Source organism: Miniopterus schreibersii (genome assembly GCF_964146895.1).
Source record: "Miniopterus schreibersii genome assembly, chromosome: 12".
Taxonomy (NCBI): domain Eukaryota; kingdom Metazoa; phylum Chordata; class Mammalia; order Chiroptera; family Miniopteridae; genus Miniopterus; species Miniopterus schreibersii.
Window position 1 is genome coordinate 44,762,296 of NC_138112.1, and position 17,689 is coordinate 44,779,984.

At 51.0% G+C, this 17,689-nt stretch overlaps 1 protein-coding gene across 1 annotated transcript in view; it reads left to right on the forward strand.

The window, feature by feature from the left end:
- Nucleotides 1-17,689, forward strand: part of SPON1 (spondin 1) — a 229,260-nt gene that overhangs the window by 196,262 nt on the left and 15,309 nt on the right. The window contains exon 7 of the mRNA XM_081153650.1: nucleotides 9,658-9,722. Coding sequence (XP_081009776.1) covers nucleotides 9,658-9,722 — 65 coding nt within the window. The remainder of the gene's footprint in view (nucleotides 1-9,657; nucleotides 9,723-17,689) is intronic.

Sequence of the window (17,689 nt, forward strand, 5' to 3'; positions counted from 1 at the left end):
TGTTCCTTCTGAGGCTCTTTGCCCTTCCCCACCCTCTTCTCTGTGTGCACTCGGTCCCCAGGTACTATGTCCTGTGGCTTTAACTACCACCTATATGCTGAGGACTTTGAGATTTCTATCTCTAGCCTGACTTCTCTCTCAAGGTCCGGCCTCATATCTGCAACTGCCTACATGATACCTCCCCTTGGAGTCATCCTGGACCCTTTTTTGTGTGACCCCCTACATCCAATCCATCAGCAGATTTTGTTGCCTCTCCCTTTAAAATAATGTCTTGGCCCTGGCCGCTGTGGCTCAGTTGTTCAGAGCATCATCCCTACATCAAAAGGTCACAGGTTAGATCCCCAGTTGGGGCGCATGCGGGAGGCAGCAGTCGCTGTTTCTCTCTCACATGGATGTTTCTCTCTCCCTCCCTCCCTCCCCACCTCCCTTCCTGTCTCTGAAATCAATAGACATACCCTCAGGTGAGGACATACAATAATAATAATGTCTTCCATCGGCCATCATCTCCCCCTCTCCATTGCTGTCTCCTGGCCCAGTCTCGCCTGACGGATCGCCCTGCCTCCCCCTTGCCCTCTGACAGTTTTCTCTCCCACAGCAGTCAGCAGAATCCTCTCAGCAGCGTGCATCTGGCCATAGCACTCCTGCTCACCAATCTTCCTGCAGCGTCCCCGTCCCATAGCACTCGCAAGAAGTGCCCCTGAGACCCCCTGGGAGGGCAGCCAAGGCCAGAGGCTTCCTCCAGCTTGTCATTAATTAATTGTTTAATTAACTAATCCATTATTCATCCTTTAATTATTCCCTGCATACCTCCCCCAAGCCAAGCCAGTGCTGGGGACACAGGGGGGCACGGCCCAGCCCCTGCTCTAACAGTGGCTTCCAGGACCGAAAGGGAGCTGTCCTCAGAGGAAGGCGGGGAGGGGGAGACAGGGAAGGGGAGAGAGGGGTGCCGAAGGCTGTGCCTTTAAGAGCACGGGAAGTGGGCGGGTTCGGGTTCTGCCCTTGCAGGTTGCCTTCCAGGCACCTTCAGCCAGCCCTGGCCTGCCTCAGCCTTCCTGCCGGGGCTCCAGCCGGGCTTCCCTGCAGCCCGGGCCTGTCTGAACGCAGGCAGCCCTGCTCCGCCTGCTCTCCTGTGTGATGTCGGAGTCTCGCCCGGCCTGGCCCCTTTCTTACTTCTCTGCTCTGGCCCTGGCACTAATGTTTCTCTAATTGCTGGGGACAGGGAAGGAGGTGGGAAGATCAGGCCGTGAGGGGCTGGCGGGATGGGAGAGACAGCCCTGCCCCACTGGCCTGTCCAGCTCCCTGCCTCGCTCAGAGGAGAGGCAGGCCCTCGGGAGCACTGCGAAGGACACGCTGAAAATCCTGAAAACGAGGTTAAACCCAGGATTGGCAGTCTGGTCATCAAAGGCTGAGTTAAATCGATGCCTGTGGCTAATAGAGGCACATGGGATGATGGCCCTCTCTCTCAGGGCATGGAGGGACGTCCGTCCTCAGGGCTCTCCACCTGCCTGAGACAGACAGACGGGGCGGAGGGCAGCGGGGCGGGCTTCGGCGGCTCCGATGGGCCTTCTCTCCAGCTTCAGAAATGCCCAGCTGCTTTCACAAAACTGTCTCACGGGAAAATTGTCATCTACAAGCATTATGCAATTTTCCCATCAGAATTACAGGCGGTGTTTGAAAAGAAATAAAAAGAGATTGAATTTGAAATGTGTCTGTGCAACCCCATCATCTTGTGGATCTGTGAATGGGCTTCAGATACCTCCTCTGGCTGTGAAATAGCTGATGAGACAGCGGCTTGCGATGGCAGCTGCCTCCCGGGGTGACAAGGCGTGCTATGGACACTTCCGAACTGCCAGCCGATTCCCAGAGGCAGGCTCAGAACCTGTGAGCTCTGACCACGGTTCCTACGGGGGCCTCTGTGTCCTGTCCCTTTCCCCTCCTTCCACCACCTGGCAGCCCAAGGGGGGTGTGGACGGGCCCTGCCTCGTCACAGCCTCGCGTTCATTCACCGCACATTGACTGAGCGTGTTCCGAGCACGGTTCTGAACGCTGACGGCACAGCAGTGAGCCAAGCAGACCCCGTCTTCATGGAGCCTTTATGCAGCAGGGGGACAGGTGGCTAAAAGTAAATAAGCAAAATGCCTAGTATATAGGACAGGGACCCATGTTATAGAGAGAAAATAATCACATGAAGTGCTGGGGGGGGCGGGTGCTGGGTGGAGGCAGGACAGGGACTTGCTGTCGTGAATAGTGTGGTCAGCAAGGCTTCACTGAGAAGGTGACATGTGAGTGACACTGGAGGAGGCAAAGGAATGAGTGTTCTGACATCTGGGAGGACACGGGCGCGTTCCTGGCACAGGGAACAGCAAGTGCTCAGCGTGCCTGGCATGTCTGAGGAAAAGGAGCACGTCCTGGATCGCTGCAACGGAGTGAGCAAAGGGAAGAGATGCGGGCAGTGAGGTGACAGGGGCCATGGCGAGGTCCCCATTGGCTGTGAGATTTGAAGCCATTGGCGATTTTGACCGGAGGAGTGACATGGCTACTGTGGAGGCTGGAGGGGGGTGAGGAAGAGGCAGAGATCAGCCAGGCGGCCACTGGTCATCGTGGTGAGTGATGACGGTGGCTTGGGCCAGGATGGAGGCAGGGCAGGTGACGGAAAGCAGTTGGCTCATAAATACAGCTTAGAAGTCGAGTTGACAGGATGTGCTGATGGATCAGATGTAGAATATGAGAAAAAGAAACGTCAAGGCTGAGAAACTGGAAGGATGGCTCCGCCATTTCATGGGAGGGGAAGGAGGGAGGCCAGGCTTGGGGAGCAGAAGATCAGGCGTTTGATTTCAGACACGCTGGGTTTGAGACGCTGGTTAGACATCGGATGAAACCGTTTGAGTGCTGGCTACAAGCCTGGAGTTCAGAGGCGAGGCTGAGGTAGAAGGTTTACTTTAGTAGTCATCAGGGTGCATTGAGCTGTTGTTTTAGGGCAGGGACAAGATGACATCGCCCAGGCAGTGTGGATAGAAAAGAGAGCCAAGGGCTGGAACCCAGGGCGCTTCGATGTTTGGAGGTCGGTAAAGAAAGGTCAGCAAAGGAGACCGAGAAGGGATGGCCAGTGACTTGAAGGAAGAGGGCGGGCGCCAGAGCCAGGTAGACAGTGCTTCAGGCTCAGGGGGTGGCCGGCCGTGACAGGTGCTGTGGAGGGGCCATAGAAGCCAGCAGCTGGGCATTGACCACTGGCAGCGGAGAGCTCACTGGTAACCTTGACCAGAGCAGTGTCAGAGGAGAGAGGCGAGTCTCAGTTGCTTCATCTGAGAAATGGGACCATTTGCCTGCTTACCTCAGAGGGCGACAGTGGAAACCAGTGAGGCCGTGGGCAAACTATAAAGCACCAAGAAATATGAGGTGTCTGTTTTTATTTATGACCCCATAAACCCAGAGCCTGTTGAAATGATGGGAGGGACTGTTGGGCACAATTGATTTTAAGGATGCTTATAGCACCATTATCACCTCATAAAATGGCTCATTTCCTGCTGCTCATCCCCAGGACACTGGCTGAGGGGTGATTTTTCCAGTTCCCTTCAGAGGTGGGAGCCATCGGAATGATATATGTTATGGGTGGTAAGTGGGGATTCTGGGAAAGGGTAGAAGCAAAACATGGGGCCAAATGCAGAATAGCCTCGTTAGGGCCTTAGCGCAGAGGAAACCCCGGGACCCTGCGCCTCAAAGCAAGGGCTCCTTGGGCTCCTTGGAGAAAGCCGTCAGCCAGAGGCAGCCACGCTCGTGATGAAAAACCAGCGAAATGGGGGAGGCACGAGGGAGCGATGGGGAGGAAGACTGGTCGTGGGGGGAAGAGCCTGAGTTTGGGAGTCAGACACGTCTATGTCGGAATCACGGTTCCTGGTGGTCTCCAGTAAGCCGTGTGACTTCTCTGAACCTCAGTTCCTCATCTGCAAAATGAGGTCCTAGTTACTCCCCAAAGGTTTGCATAAGAAACAAACCGATAAAGGCACTAAGGTGCGCGGAGGCGGGGCTGCCGGTGTGCGCGCTCCAGCCAGCGTCCCGCACGCGCGTGGGGCCATCACTGCGCGCATTTGGTGTCGCTGGGTTTCCCGACGGTTTCTCCCCACTCAAGGGCCTTTGCGCTCCCCTTTATTCTTCAAAACCGGGGCGGCATCAACGCTGCCGGTGCTGTGAACCCCGATGAGCCCCTGAGCGCGGCCGCAGCGTTCAGCACCCAGAGCCGGCTCGGCCGGCCCGCAGCGCGCAGAGGAGGCTCGGCCGGCCCGCAGCGCGCAGAGGAGGCTCGGCCGACCCCGCAGCGCGCAGAGGAGGCTCGGCCGGCCCCGCAGCGCGCAGAGGAGGCTCGGCCGGCCCCGCAGCGCGCAGAGGAGGCTCGGCCCGCCCGGCCCGCAGCGCCGCAGAGGAGGCTCGGCCGGCCCCGCAGCGCGCAGAGAGGCTCGGCCGGCCCGCAGCGCGCAGAGGAGGCTCGGCCGGCCCCGCAGCGCGCAGAGGAGGCTCGGCCGGCCCGCATCGCGCAGAGGAGGCTCGGCCGGCCCCGCAGCGCGCAGAGAGGCTCGGCCGGCCCCGCAGCGCGCAGAGGAGGCTCGGCCGGCCCCGCAGCGCGCAGAGAGGCTCGGCCGGCCCGCAGCGCGCAGAGGAGGCTCGGCCGGCCCCGCAGCGCGCAGAGGAGGCTCGGCCCGCCCGGCCCGCAGCGCCGCAGAGGAGGCTCGGCCGGCCCGCAGCGCGCAGAGGAGGCTCGGCCCGCCCGGCCCGCAGCGCGCAGAGGAGGCTCGGCCGGCCCGCAGCGCGCAGAGGAGGCTCGGCCGGGGCGGGCCTGGCCCTTCACCGCGCCCCTCGCCGCGTCTACCCTCGTCCTGGCCCCGTCTGCCTGGCTTCCCGGCGACGGGCGTGGTCTCCAGAGTCAGGCTGAGGTTTAGACTCTCTCTCTGACATTGACTAACGTGTAATGGGCCAAATAAATGCGTTTCTGAAGATTAAAAAGTGAATGCCTACCTTGAAACGTGCCTTAAAGATTAAATAAGATACTATATGAAGGTAATTGGCAAGGTTCCCAGCAAAGAAAAACAAGAGGTCACCATTATCAGCGGTCCTCCCCGTTCTGGTCTCTCCCCCTGACTGCGGAAAGCGCCCGCTTCTCCTCCTGGGGCAGGCGGCCTGGGTGGCTGACTCCAAGGCAGCGGGTGTGGGCGAGGCCCGCTGTGGGGGGTGAGCCCCAGCGCCTCCCTGAGCGGAGGGGCCTCGCGTGAAGAACGGGCGCGGTCAGGACTGGGGGATGAAGGCAGAGGCCAGGGCCCAGGAAAGTGCAGGAACAGAGAGAAGGAAGCGAGGAGCAAGGCGGGCAGGAGGGGTGGCCCTGGAGGGCATGGAGGGGGGGTGTGAGGCCCCGACCCGTCGGACTCACATTGTTGCTCTCTGCTCTGCTCGGACTCGGCATCTCCTGAAATCGATGTGATTTCTGCCTCCAACCGGCCCCAGCCTGTTCTCGCTCCACGCGAACCCTCCTCCCTCCCATCTGACCCCAGCCCGTGGCCTGTTTGGCGCTGTGCCATTCCCGCTTGGTACCAGTAACTGTGAAGTCTGAGTTCAGCTGTCACATCTTCCCAATATGTTTATCAAAAGCAAAATGAAAGAATTCATTCCTGTGAAGATGGACATGAGTGACCTCTAGTTTGGGATTTTTTAATTTTAATTGGCATATCTCTGAAAAATTGCTAACATCACCCAAATGAAGCATGAACTGTGAATGCCCTGAAATACTTTGTTTGAAAAGGGTCCTAGGAGAGATGTATGAGGGCTCTAAGGATCATTGAAAGATCTTTTCTGTGCCTTAGAGACTTGTTAAAACGGCTTTTCATTTAAATCTGAAGTCTAGATTGCTTGCTCCGAATGTTAAATCCTCTATTCTTTAAAATGTGAAATGCCTAGCGCCCCAGCGGCCCCATCCGGGGCGCACCAAGCTACAGAAACTTCCCGTCATTTGCTCCCTGAGTTTTTCAGTTCTCCTGAGGCTTCATCAGTTTGTAGATGCAACTGTGTGCTCCACTTTCTGTACTCAAACGGTGCAAATCGATTCTAATGCCAGCTTGGACTGAATGTAAATAAGGGTAAGAATAGTACCTAATATTTATGCTGATAGAGGCACTATATTAGCACATTACATGAATTATGTCATTTAGTCCCCCTAACAGTTCATTGCAGCAGATACTCTTTTTAACCTCATTTCACAGATGAGAAAACTAAGAGAGGTCAAGAGACTTGTCAAAGGACATAGAACTAGTAAGTGGTGAAACTAGGATTTGAACTCAGGTCTGACTCCAGAGCTTGGGCTCTCAGCCACACCGCGTTCCAGCCTGCTGGGTTAGTAAATACGAACAAGAGTGATAGCATCCGGTGTGTTCACAGTGGTGACGACATGGGCACACACATAGTCTTGCTGAAGTATAAGTTGATATAGACATTTGGGTGACATATTGGTAGGCCTGCCAAAAATTTTAGTTTGCTTCATCTTTTAATCATTCCTGGGGGTTTCTGACACAGAAATACATACACAAATGTTCATCGTAGCATCATTTGTGGCAACAATTAAATATCCCCCAATAATGTTGGTTAAAAACAAAATTAGAGAACATCCACACTATGGAATTCTACAGATTAAAAAGAATGACGTGGCTTTGCTTTTCCAGAAATTTACCAATGATCCATCTATGGATTTAGATGTGACCACAAACAAGTCAGATGCTCTCTGATCCTGTAGGATTTAGGTTCTACCAGAAAGTCTTGGTCCCACAACAAAAATATTTCGCTTTTAAAATAAATTTCCCAGAAGGCTCGTGCTTTCTTATCTCATTGGCTAACACGACTGATCGCAAACAAGGAGCAATAAGCAGTTGATCCTGCAGATGGTGCAGAACCACTGGATGGAACAGCTTACGGCAGCCAGCTGTTCGAACGCCCACACGCGCGCCTGGACCTCCAGCCTCGGAGCCTCCGGAGCTCTGAAGGCTAGACGGGATTTCATCACCATAAATAAACACTAATGATGGGTCCAAACAATTTTTGTTGGAGTTATTCTGCAAAAACAAAATCAATACATCATTAGCTAAGGCGTGAAAACCGAGACGGAACTGCAATGCAAGGTGAACCTGCAGGGCCTGCTAACTCACTGTAACTCCCACACTGATTTTTTTTTTCTTCTTTTAAGTAAAGCATTTCTTCAGGGGTAAAATGATCGTCACCAGACAATACCTCGTTTCTTGGATTTCTTTTTTGTTAGTCTTGACCAGGCTTACCATAATTTGAATATCTTCAGTGCTTTAAAAATCAAGAAAAGGAGAGCTACTATGCTGTAGCTACTGACATGGAAAGTTTCCTGTGATGTGATACTAAGGAAAAGTGTAAAAACCATGATGCAGAATAAGGTATTCAATTTGGAAGCTGTATCTAATGTATGCGCGCGCACACACACATAGTTGCATATGCGTAGTAAAGGGCGTGGAATGACCCACAACCAAACCGAAACATTCTGGAGAAGGAGGCAGAAGGCAGGGTACATGCTGAAGTGGAAAGAGCTCAACATTTACGTCGTGTGCTTCTGTGATGCTAAATTTGTCTACAATCAGCATGGATTACCCTGGAATTAAAAATCGAAAAAGCATCCCAGGAATTTAAAAATTATCTTGGAAGCTGAGGGAAGCTGCTGGAGGGCTTAGGCAAGGAATGCATAGGTCAGGTTTGCAGCAATGTGGAGGGTGGGTTGGGGGAAAGCAAGAAGGTACAGGAGACTAAGAGACTGGTGAGGAGACTGTGGAAGGATCCAAGAGATGTCAAGGCTGTGAACCGAGTGGGTCTCAGGGCCTGACCTTTGTGAAGGGGTGGGAGGCGGAGGAGTGCTGGCGATGCCCGGTGTCTGGTTCAGGCAGCAAGGGATGTGCCTTTAGCCCAGGCGGGGCCCGCTGGAGGACAGAGCTCTGGGGTCAGGTGAAGAGTTCAGTGTGAGGCATGGAATAGGTGAGAGCACCAGAGGAAGCCCAGGTCATGGGAGACCCAACGCTGGCACTCCAGAGATGGGACAGGTCTCACATGAGACATCATGATAAGCGGCTTCTCCCAGTTATTCAGCAGATATTTATTAGGAACGAATCAGGGAGACATTCTAAACAGATTAAAATGTCTCTCATGAGAAGTGTAAGCCTCCCAGTTAGGACTTAGCAATGCTCTCCCTGAAGACGTGTGAATGTGGGGTGTCTATGCATCCAATGATTCTCTCCTCTGATTAAAAGAGGGAACCCCAGGGAAGCCTGAGCTCAGGAAGAAGCTGCAAGATAACCTGGGAGGGGGTGCCTCTGTGGCTTGTCCCTGCAGCACCCAGGCCAAGCTGGATCTGGCTGATCTCCCTTCCTCTCAAAGGCCCCCCACCCACCCACTCCTTCTTGGGCTGCAGGCGAGGCACTCCAGACCAGAAGGTCTCTTATAATCTTTAGACCTGGTCCTGGAGACACCTCTGACCTTCCTTCCAGTCTCCTCAGGGCTGTGGGGTTTTCTGGGCAAAGTACCTACCCAACTAAAGAGAAATCCACCAATTCATCCTAAATATGTTCTAGGCACCCGCAGCCGGGCATGGTTCTAAGAACTGGGGCAGAGCTGTGAGCCATCCAAACAAGTCTCTGCCCTCCTGGAGCTCAAGGACCTGTTCCATCAGCAACAAAGCTCTTCATTCCCCAGCTGGTGACATTCTGGGCTTTTCCGTGCATAATGGATGGTGGTGTCTGAGCCCTGCTGAGCCCAGGCCCGGGGAAGGGAAGTAGATCCAGAACCAGCTGAATCCACTCTGGGGAATGTCCCCAGCCAAAGCCACATTTGGACTGTGGAAGTATTAAACCTTGAAAAGAGTATGATACCCCTTCACTCCCAGTGCGTAATGGAAAGTAAGAACCCAAACAGACCTTAGAGTTTAGCAAGATCAGCAAAGTTCTGATGTCCTCCCCACAGTGAAGACTTAACGCTTTCCTTCAAAATGTTAACTGTCAGATTCTTCCTCAAAAATTATTTTAGGTCCCCACACTTTAAGAATGCTCCACACAGTGTCCAAAGCAAAGCAGAGCACCACAGCATGAGTGGCACTGGGCCTGCGCCCCAGCTTTGTTCTCACTTCCTCCACCCAGGGAGTCTGGTCCCATGCATGAGTCTCAACAGCGGGAAAGGCCTTGGGGGGTGACAGTTGTGGGGGCCAGCTGTTGGCCACATTGCAGCTCCTGCTGCAGGGTGGCCTGGAGCAGGCCCCAGTCAGTGTCTAGACACAGAGCACACAGTCTCCCCTCCAGACTGGACACAATATGAAAGTCTGGCCATCCAAGCGGATCCAGGTCAGAGCCTGGCTCCGGTGGGTAAAGAATGGGCTGAGCTGGAAACCAAAGGTGTGGCTCAGTGGACCCACTGGTGTCCAGCACACACCAGGCATCACCTCCTGGGATTGCCTAGGCTCCAGGGCTCCCCCACCCTGGAGCCGGGTGGCTCCCACACCTGGGCAGGTAGAGCCTCAATAGCTGATAAGTGAGTGGGGTAGACAGAGTGACCATGTCAAAGCCCTCTTGTTCCTGTGAACCCAGCTCTCCTCACCAAATATCTGTGGTCCTTTTTTTGCAGAGCGATGAGGTCCTCACCGTCATCAAAGCCAAAGCTCAGTGGCCGGCCTGGCAGCCTCTCAACGTGTAAGTAACAAACAGACCCTGGCTTGGCCTGCCCCGTCCTAGCCTTGTACTTGGAGCCACCCACCTAACTGCCACCACGTGCCAGTGGGTCAATAAAGTCAGCAGTACCTCTTAGATGGACAAACAGGTGAGGTGCACTGCCCTGGGTGGAGTATCACAGGTGCCCCTATCTTCTCAGGAATGCAGGTTTGGCCTCAGTTTCCCCCCAAGGGCTCTAATACTGCAGAGGACCCAACTCAGAGTAAGGATTAACCAGTATGGACTCACTCATGTTCTCGGCGCAGATGCACGGGCCCTGAGCACACAGGCGTCCTCGCGCAGGCAGACCGCCTCACGGAAAGCCAGGCTCACCCGGGTCCCCTCTCACTCTCCATCTTTTCTGTCTACCCTCTCTTGGAGATTTCATTCTCCGGGCATTTTGGTGACTCGGATACCCCAGGTAGGTAGGTAGGTAGGAAGGTAAATCCGTCCATCAGTTTCTTGGACCCCTCTCTGTGGATGGCCCATATGGATCGTGAACTCATCCAAAACAGAACCCATTGCTGAGACCTATTGGTTCTTTCTTAGTTTTCACAAATCAGCCCTCACCTGGCCATTCTTCCACCATCTTTTCTCACCTGGACTATTTCTAATTCTTCCCTCTTCTGTGGTCTCCCCACCTGATCCCTCATCCACACTGTTGCCAGAGTGATCTTTTAAGAACCCAAACCTGATTCCACGCTTTAGAGCCCCTCCATGACCTCCAGGGTCAAGTCTGCACGCCTCGGTTCCCCTGTGAGGCCACAGTGAGCATAACACGCTTCAGCTCCTGCCTCCTTTGCCTCGGGGCTCATGTCCTACCATTCCCTCCTCTGCACCTCACTGCAGCCACCTTGAATCCCAAGCAGTTCCTCGAACAAGCCTTGATTTCGTTCATCCTTTATGGATGCAAGGCTTGGAGCAGACGAAGTTCCCAGTCAACCACCAAAAAATGGTTCCTGAAGAAGGGCTTGGCTAGCCCCACTGTGGAGCCGTCTGCATCCACTAACGACGACATCAATGAAGATGACAGCGTGGGCAATGTGAGAGACTCAGGGGGAGACAAGGCAGACTCAGAGGGTGGGAAGGGAAGTCCAAGGCCTCCACAGGGCAGGGCAGCAGGAGCTGAGGGGGGAGGAGCACTCACACACCACCAGCTGGTGGCGGGAAGCTGTTGCCAGGTCCCTGGTGCCCGCCCGTTTACCATTCAGGAAATTAATGGCTCGTCCCCTATGTAGCAGCCCTGTCCACGGTCCCCACCCTTTGGGATGTCCAGCCAAGAGGCAGACAGACAATAGACAGAGCTCTACCACTCCAGAGCTGCTCTGCACAGGTCCAAGTGACACCATATGTACAGGTTATATGCGCTATAAGGCCACTGTGGTAGCCCTGTTCCCTCCAGGGGATGTGTCATGATGAGATGAGTGGCTCTGGGAGCTCAGAGAAGGGCCTAGGGCTGGAGACAGGTCCTGAAGTCTTTGTGCAGGACGCACCGTGGGGCTGAGGCTAGAAGGATGCTCCTCGCCTGGAGTGGCCCAGGTCTGGTGGAACTGAGGCCCTGAGTGGAGGCCTGAGGAGAACGAGAGAGGACAAGGACAGCTGACCAAGGGCAGCCCAGCTGGCTGCACGGAGGCTTTCTCTAGCTTGCTGTGACCTCCAAGCCTTGCTCTGGATCTCCTCTGAGGAAGTTGAGACCAGAGTAAGTTAACCCTTAAACAACGCAGGGGTTAGGAGTGCCAACCCCTCGCACAGCTGAAAATCCATGTATAACCTTTGACTCCCCCCAAAACTTAACTACTAACAACCTACTGTTGACCACAAGCCTCGTCAATAACATCAACGGTCGATTAACACATAGCTGTTATATCACTTTGTGTTATACACTGTATGCTTACAATAAAGTAGGCTAGAAAAAAGGAAATGTTATTAAGAAAATCATAAGGAAGAGAAAATACATTTATAGGACTACACGTATTTATTGAAAAAAAACTCCCCATGTACAGGGCGTGGCAAAAGTAGGTTTAGAGTTGTGATTGCATGAAACACTGAGTGTATTCTTGTGTTATTACTTATTAATTATTGCATTATTTTCCAGATGAGCAACTGTAAACCTGCTTTCGCCCCATCCTGTTCAGTAGACCCGTGCAGTTCAAACCCCTGTCGTTCAAGGATCAAATATAGTGGAAAACGTGCCCAGGCTTGGAAGTGCCTTTCCCTCCAAGAAGCAGCAGAGGCAGCTCCTACGGCCCCGGGCTCTCTCCTGGTGGTTGGGCATTTGCCTGTCTCATGCCAGTCCCACCAAAAAACACCCATGTGAATTCAGCCCCTTTTGAATAATTAATATCAATCAGAAAAAAAGTCCACCCTGAATCCTTTTTGCTCAGGCTCTCTCCTCAGCCCCTCCCAGCTCCCAGCTCTCAGAGCCTGTATGTGAAGAATTTCTTCACCTTTGGTTCTCTAACAGGCACAAGAGCAGGTAGGGGTGGGGACATCCGGGCCACAGAGTTTGTGGAGGTCAGTTTTTACACCACTAAGGAAACCGTACACCATTTTCTCCTAAGGATCCTGGGTTTAGTTTAGAAAGATGTAAACTATAAAGTAGTAAGGAGAGAGGGAGAAAGGCAGAGAGGAAAGGAACAAAGCAGAGAGAAATCCTTTTACCTTGAGCACCTACTATGTGCCAGGTACCCTACTAGGCACTTATATTCCTCATCCCACTTAATCCTTGTACTAACACCAAAATAAACCCCATAGGGATTATGATCCTCACTTTACCGATGAGGCTCAGAGGTTGTATGGCAGGTCCAGCCTCGGCATCCAGCTCCATCAGTGGACGAACTAAAATTCAAACAGTATCCCTCTGACTCCAGTGCCTACGCTCTTTACTATAGCAAAGCTCTTCCAATTAAGAAACCATTCATTATCCATTTCTTTTTTTTAAAATATATATTTTTATTAGTTTCAGAGAGAGAGGAAGGGAGAGGGAGAGAGAGATAGAAACATCAATGAGAGAGAGTCATTGATCGGCTGCCTCCCGCAGGCCCCCTGCTGGGGATCGAGCCCGCAACCCGGGCCTGTGCCCTGACCGGGAATCGAGCTGCCATCTCCTGGATCAAAGGTCAATGCTCAGCCACTGAGCCATGCCGGCAGGGCCATTATTCATTTCTGAATTAATCGAAACATATATGTCAATTGGACTTCTGATCAGCATGAAATTAGCAGTATGACCACCAAATTGTCTGATTCCCACCAAAAAAAAAAAAAGATTCTTAACTCTCACTTACCCTGTGTCCTATCAAGGATGACTGAGACATTTAATTGCCTCAACAAACATTTCTCCGGGTCTCGAAAGGGAAGTACTGTGAAAGGTCCTTAGGGATCCAGTGGTGAGCAGAGCAGAGCTTCTCATGGGGCTTACAGTTTAACAGGGGAGAGACATTAACCAAACGATGACAAATGTGACATGTGTATGAAATAAAGACATAAGCTGCTATGAGATTGTGTGATTGGGACCCCAATCCAGCCTGGGCATCAGAGAAATCTTCCTTGAGGAAATGAGAATTGAGCTGAGAGTAAAGGAATCAATAGGAGTTAACTAGGTAAAGAAGCAAAGCAAGGGGAGAACAATCTAGAAAGTCTAGAGAGACCATTATGTACAAAAGCCCTGAGGAGGGAGCAGAGCATAAAGTACTAACAGGTTATGGTACAGCTATGTCCAGAAATCAAAGCTGAGCTTGGTGTGGGGCCAACCCATGCAACATTAGGAATTTTGACTTCTGCATTATGAGTAATGGGAAATCGTTGAAGGATTTTAAGCGGGATCACATTATCAGATTCAGATGAAAACAACGGCATCACTCTGGCTCCAGTGTGGAAAGGACAAGAGTAGGCGAGGCGAGAGCAGTGAGGAGGCTGTTGAAGAGGTCCAGGGACAATGGACAGTGGCTCTGACCAGGGTGCTGGCGGTGGAGATGGAGAGGCAGAGACCTGGGAGGTGTGTAGGAGAAACCGACAGGCTGTGGTCGTAGGTCGGGTGAGGAGCCTGAGAGAGGCAGAGAGGTCAAGGCGCCTGGCCCGTGAGTCAGTGGCGCCTCTCATAAGATGCGGAACGTCAGGTGGAGTTCAGGGGGAAAGATCGTGCTGCCAGTTCTGGATGGGGTATGTTGGGAATGCCTTCAAGATACCCAGATGGAGGTGTTACGCACACAGTTCATTATAAAGCTCTGAAGCTCACGGGGAGAATTCTGCACTAAGGAATGGGAGACAACGACAAGGTTATGGATGAGAGAGAGCTTGCGACTCAGCCAAGGCCTTCAGACTGAGTGCAGGGGAGCTCCAACACAACGCTGAGGAGGACTGGGCCTGCAAAGGAAACAGAAAAGGAATAGCAAAGAAATTGGGGAAGGGAGCTTGGTATCAGGGAAGCCGAGTGAAGAAGGCTTTCAAGCAGCGAGCGGTCAGCCTGCGTCCAGTGCAGCTGAGAAATGAAGTGAGGTGAGAGCTGCAAAGTGCTCCCTGGGTTTATCAACGTGAAGATCCGTCGGTGACTTATTGAGGCTCCTTTCTGCTGAGTGATGGAGGGAGAGGACAACAGCCTGGAGCAGGGTGAATGTGAACAAAAAACAAGGTTATGGAGTCAGTGAGTACAGGCCACTCTTCTGCGAAGTTTGCTGTGAAAGAAAAGACTGGGCAGTAGCTTCAAGGGGATGAAAGAATCAATGGACCTTTTTTTTTTTTTTTAAGCTGGAAGAGACTTTCTGAAAATTTGAAAAAAATATTTGGAGACCCTTCACCCATCCCTCAGGCATCCTAAGACCCCAGTGGAACAGGATTAATTGATGGCAAACAATCAGACCTCACAAACACCCCAACCCTCTCCACTCAGTGCTACCAGCTTGCGAAGGGAAAGTTATTTTCCTCTGATGTTCCCATACCCCATTTTCCCCTTCCCCCTTCCAAATCTCATTAGGAAGTCAAATTAGGAAGCCTCCATGAAGCCAAGTTTTGTTTTGCAGACACAGCCCTGCCCCTCCTCACTCGATTGAGGTTAATGGGATTCCAGCCTCCCTCGGGCCAGTGGAAAGCCAGGGTGACCTACTTTGCCAGGTCCTGCCCGTGGAAACTGACTTGTTTTTCAATGATCTTCATCTTTATCCACAGGACCACTTCTCAAAGGACAGCCACGAATGAACAAATTAGCTGCTGACTTGTTTAGCTCGATAAATCAAGCTGTGGCTCCGACAGCCCAGAGCGCAGGTAGAGGCAGGAAAGACAAATTCTCAACAAAACCCACATCCATCACCAGTTCCTCCGGCGCTGGAGTAGAAAATGCCCAGGTTTCCTGCAAATCAATTCTGAGTTTCCACCACCTAGTTCCTCCGGTTTAGTCTGGATGCTAGGAATTACTGGAACTTTTTTTTTAAAAAAATTAGTTTTTTAAAAAATAAAATAAAATAGTAGAGTTTGTTGTTTTTAAGGATTTATAATCCCTTTTATATAGTGAGTCCCCTTAATTATTCCTGGCCACTCTGTTTAATTAGTATTTGATTAGATAATGGTCAGTGTTTTTGAGACAGATGGGGGCATATTGGCGACACCATCACCCTCGCCAGAAACCCCACCTTTGTGCCCATAATCACCCAAGCCATGTTTCCCGTGGGTCAGAGGCATCTTTCTCTCAAATCAGGTCTGAAGGCACAGGGCCCTCCCTGCCCCCTGTAGCACTTGCCCAGGTCCATTGATGACCTCAGGGTTGTAAAAGAAGACTGGACTAGAGAATCTAATCAGCCAGATGGACCCGCAGCCGGATGCCTCCAGGTTATATATACAGGTTTCCAAGTACCTCGCTAAACCTTCCTCCAGACACACGGGACTTCAGCCTAGTGCGTGGTTCGAGCACCCTCTAGTGGTCTAGTTGAGTTTCTGCAACACCAAAAGTTCTTTATTGGGGAGTATTCGAAATACGTGATGGGGGACAGAACTCAGACTAGGAGTGATCTGAGTCACCAGTGACCTGAGTCTCATTGGGGTGGGTCTGTAATTTACAAGGGGATAATAAGTCTCTAAAAGGACCGTAAAAATTCTTTATTGCCTCTTTTCTTTTGTGGTGTTTTTGGAAGTTTTGTTTAGAAATGTTTTATCTATTGAGATCATGATATTTTTCTTACAGATTTGGATTAGCTCTGAGGATGTGATAGATATTAATTAACATTTGTCAGTCACACTACAGGGAGACCTTTTTGCCAACATATTATTATTTCTCTCTAATTAAATACTGCTGCTTTCATTATACAGGTGATTTTAGTTGATATCTAATTGTTAGTTACCTTTGTGATTGCTTTGGCTATTGCAAAGTTGAGAAAATTAATGTTTCTCTAACAGATCAGAAAACTTGATCTTTTTTACCTTTTTTTAAAATATATTTTTATTGATTTCAGTGAGAGAAAGGGAGAGGGAGAGACACACATTAATGATGAGAGTCATTGATCAGCCGCCTCCTGCACGCCCCCTGCTGGGGATGGAGCCCGAAGCCTGGGCACCTACCCTGACCGGGAATCAAACCGTGACCTCCTGGGTCTTGGGTCGATGCTCAACCACTGAGCCATGCCAACCAGGCTGGATTTATTAACTTATTTTGGTGTACAATGTTAGGTATGAATCCCATATTTTTTAATTGCTATTAAGTTAGCCCAATCCCGCTTGTTACACAATCTTTTCTTTTCCCCTAATTTTGAATAAATCCTTCTCTGAAGTTTGTGGGATCTCCAGTCTGTCACTAATTTATACATATTTCTTATCCTGAATATTATAAAATATATTCAGTTATATGGCCTGGCCAGATCAACTGTCTTTGCTAGAAAACTGATTAAAACTTAAATCCCACATAGAAAAATGAAATCAAATTAACAGAATACCATATACAGGGAAATGTGGCATATAAGAAAGCATGAATAAGAATTTTTATTATGGTTTGGACAAATTAAAGAACTCCAATTGTATCTAGCACTTCCTAAAGAAAATTCACATATATTCTTATCAGTTTCATTATTTTAAATAGCATTTTTATTACAGAAATAATAAATACTTTGAGGTGATTTTTAAATTAAATTTGAAGGTCAAAAGAAGTACAAGAGCTCCATAGTCATTTCTTAGATTAATTCATTTATTTCAACAACTATTTGAGGAGAATTCACTGCATACCAGGTTCTAAGCCAGGAACTGGGCCATAGCTGCACACAGGACAAAATTGTCCCTCCTCTGTAGGAACCCAGCAGGGAGGGTGGAAATTAGACGAGACCTTCCATGGAAAGACAAAGACTGCGTCCAGCGTGCTCTGGGAAGGCGCACCGGGTCCTAAGCAACTGAGGCGAAGTCAGGAAACACTCCCTGCAGGACATGTTATGTAAGGCAGCGGTCATCAGGGGGCGATTTTCCAATCAAGGGTACAAGAAAAGAGCTGGGCGTAACTGAAGATATTAGAAAATCGCTCCCAGGCCCTTATAGATTCAAATCTACCATATTACCCATCCTAAGGTCAGGCCTTTGTGCAGGGCTTGGTTGCTGCAAATTTCCTACCTCTCGAAATACGTACCAAGGATTACAGGATACCTCACTCAGATTACAGACTTGGCCAAAATGTATTAGCAGAGAACGTCCTTATAAAACACGAGGTTCTCAGATGGTTACATCCATCCCTGGGCACTGTAGCCGGAGGGTGTTGAGTGAGGGTTGGGTTGGTTTCTCCAGCTCTGGATTCCTCAGTAGAGCTGTTTTTGTCCCCTTGGGTTGTCATGGTGAATAGTGTCACCAGTGGGGTACAATATGAACCACTAACCTGACCCAGAGCCACATGCTCAGGGAGATGGGGAAGTCATGGGTGGAGAGGTTGGTCTCTATGGCCATGGAAGAGGAAGGGTGCTCTCCAGGGCACTGCTGGACTTTCAGGGGCC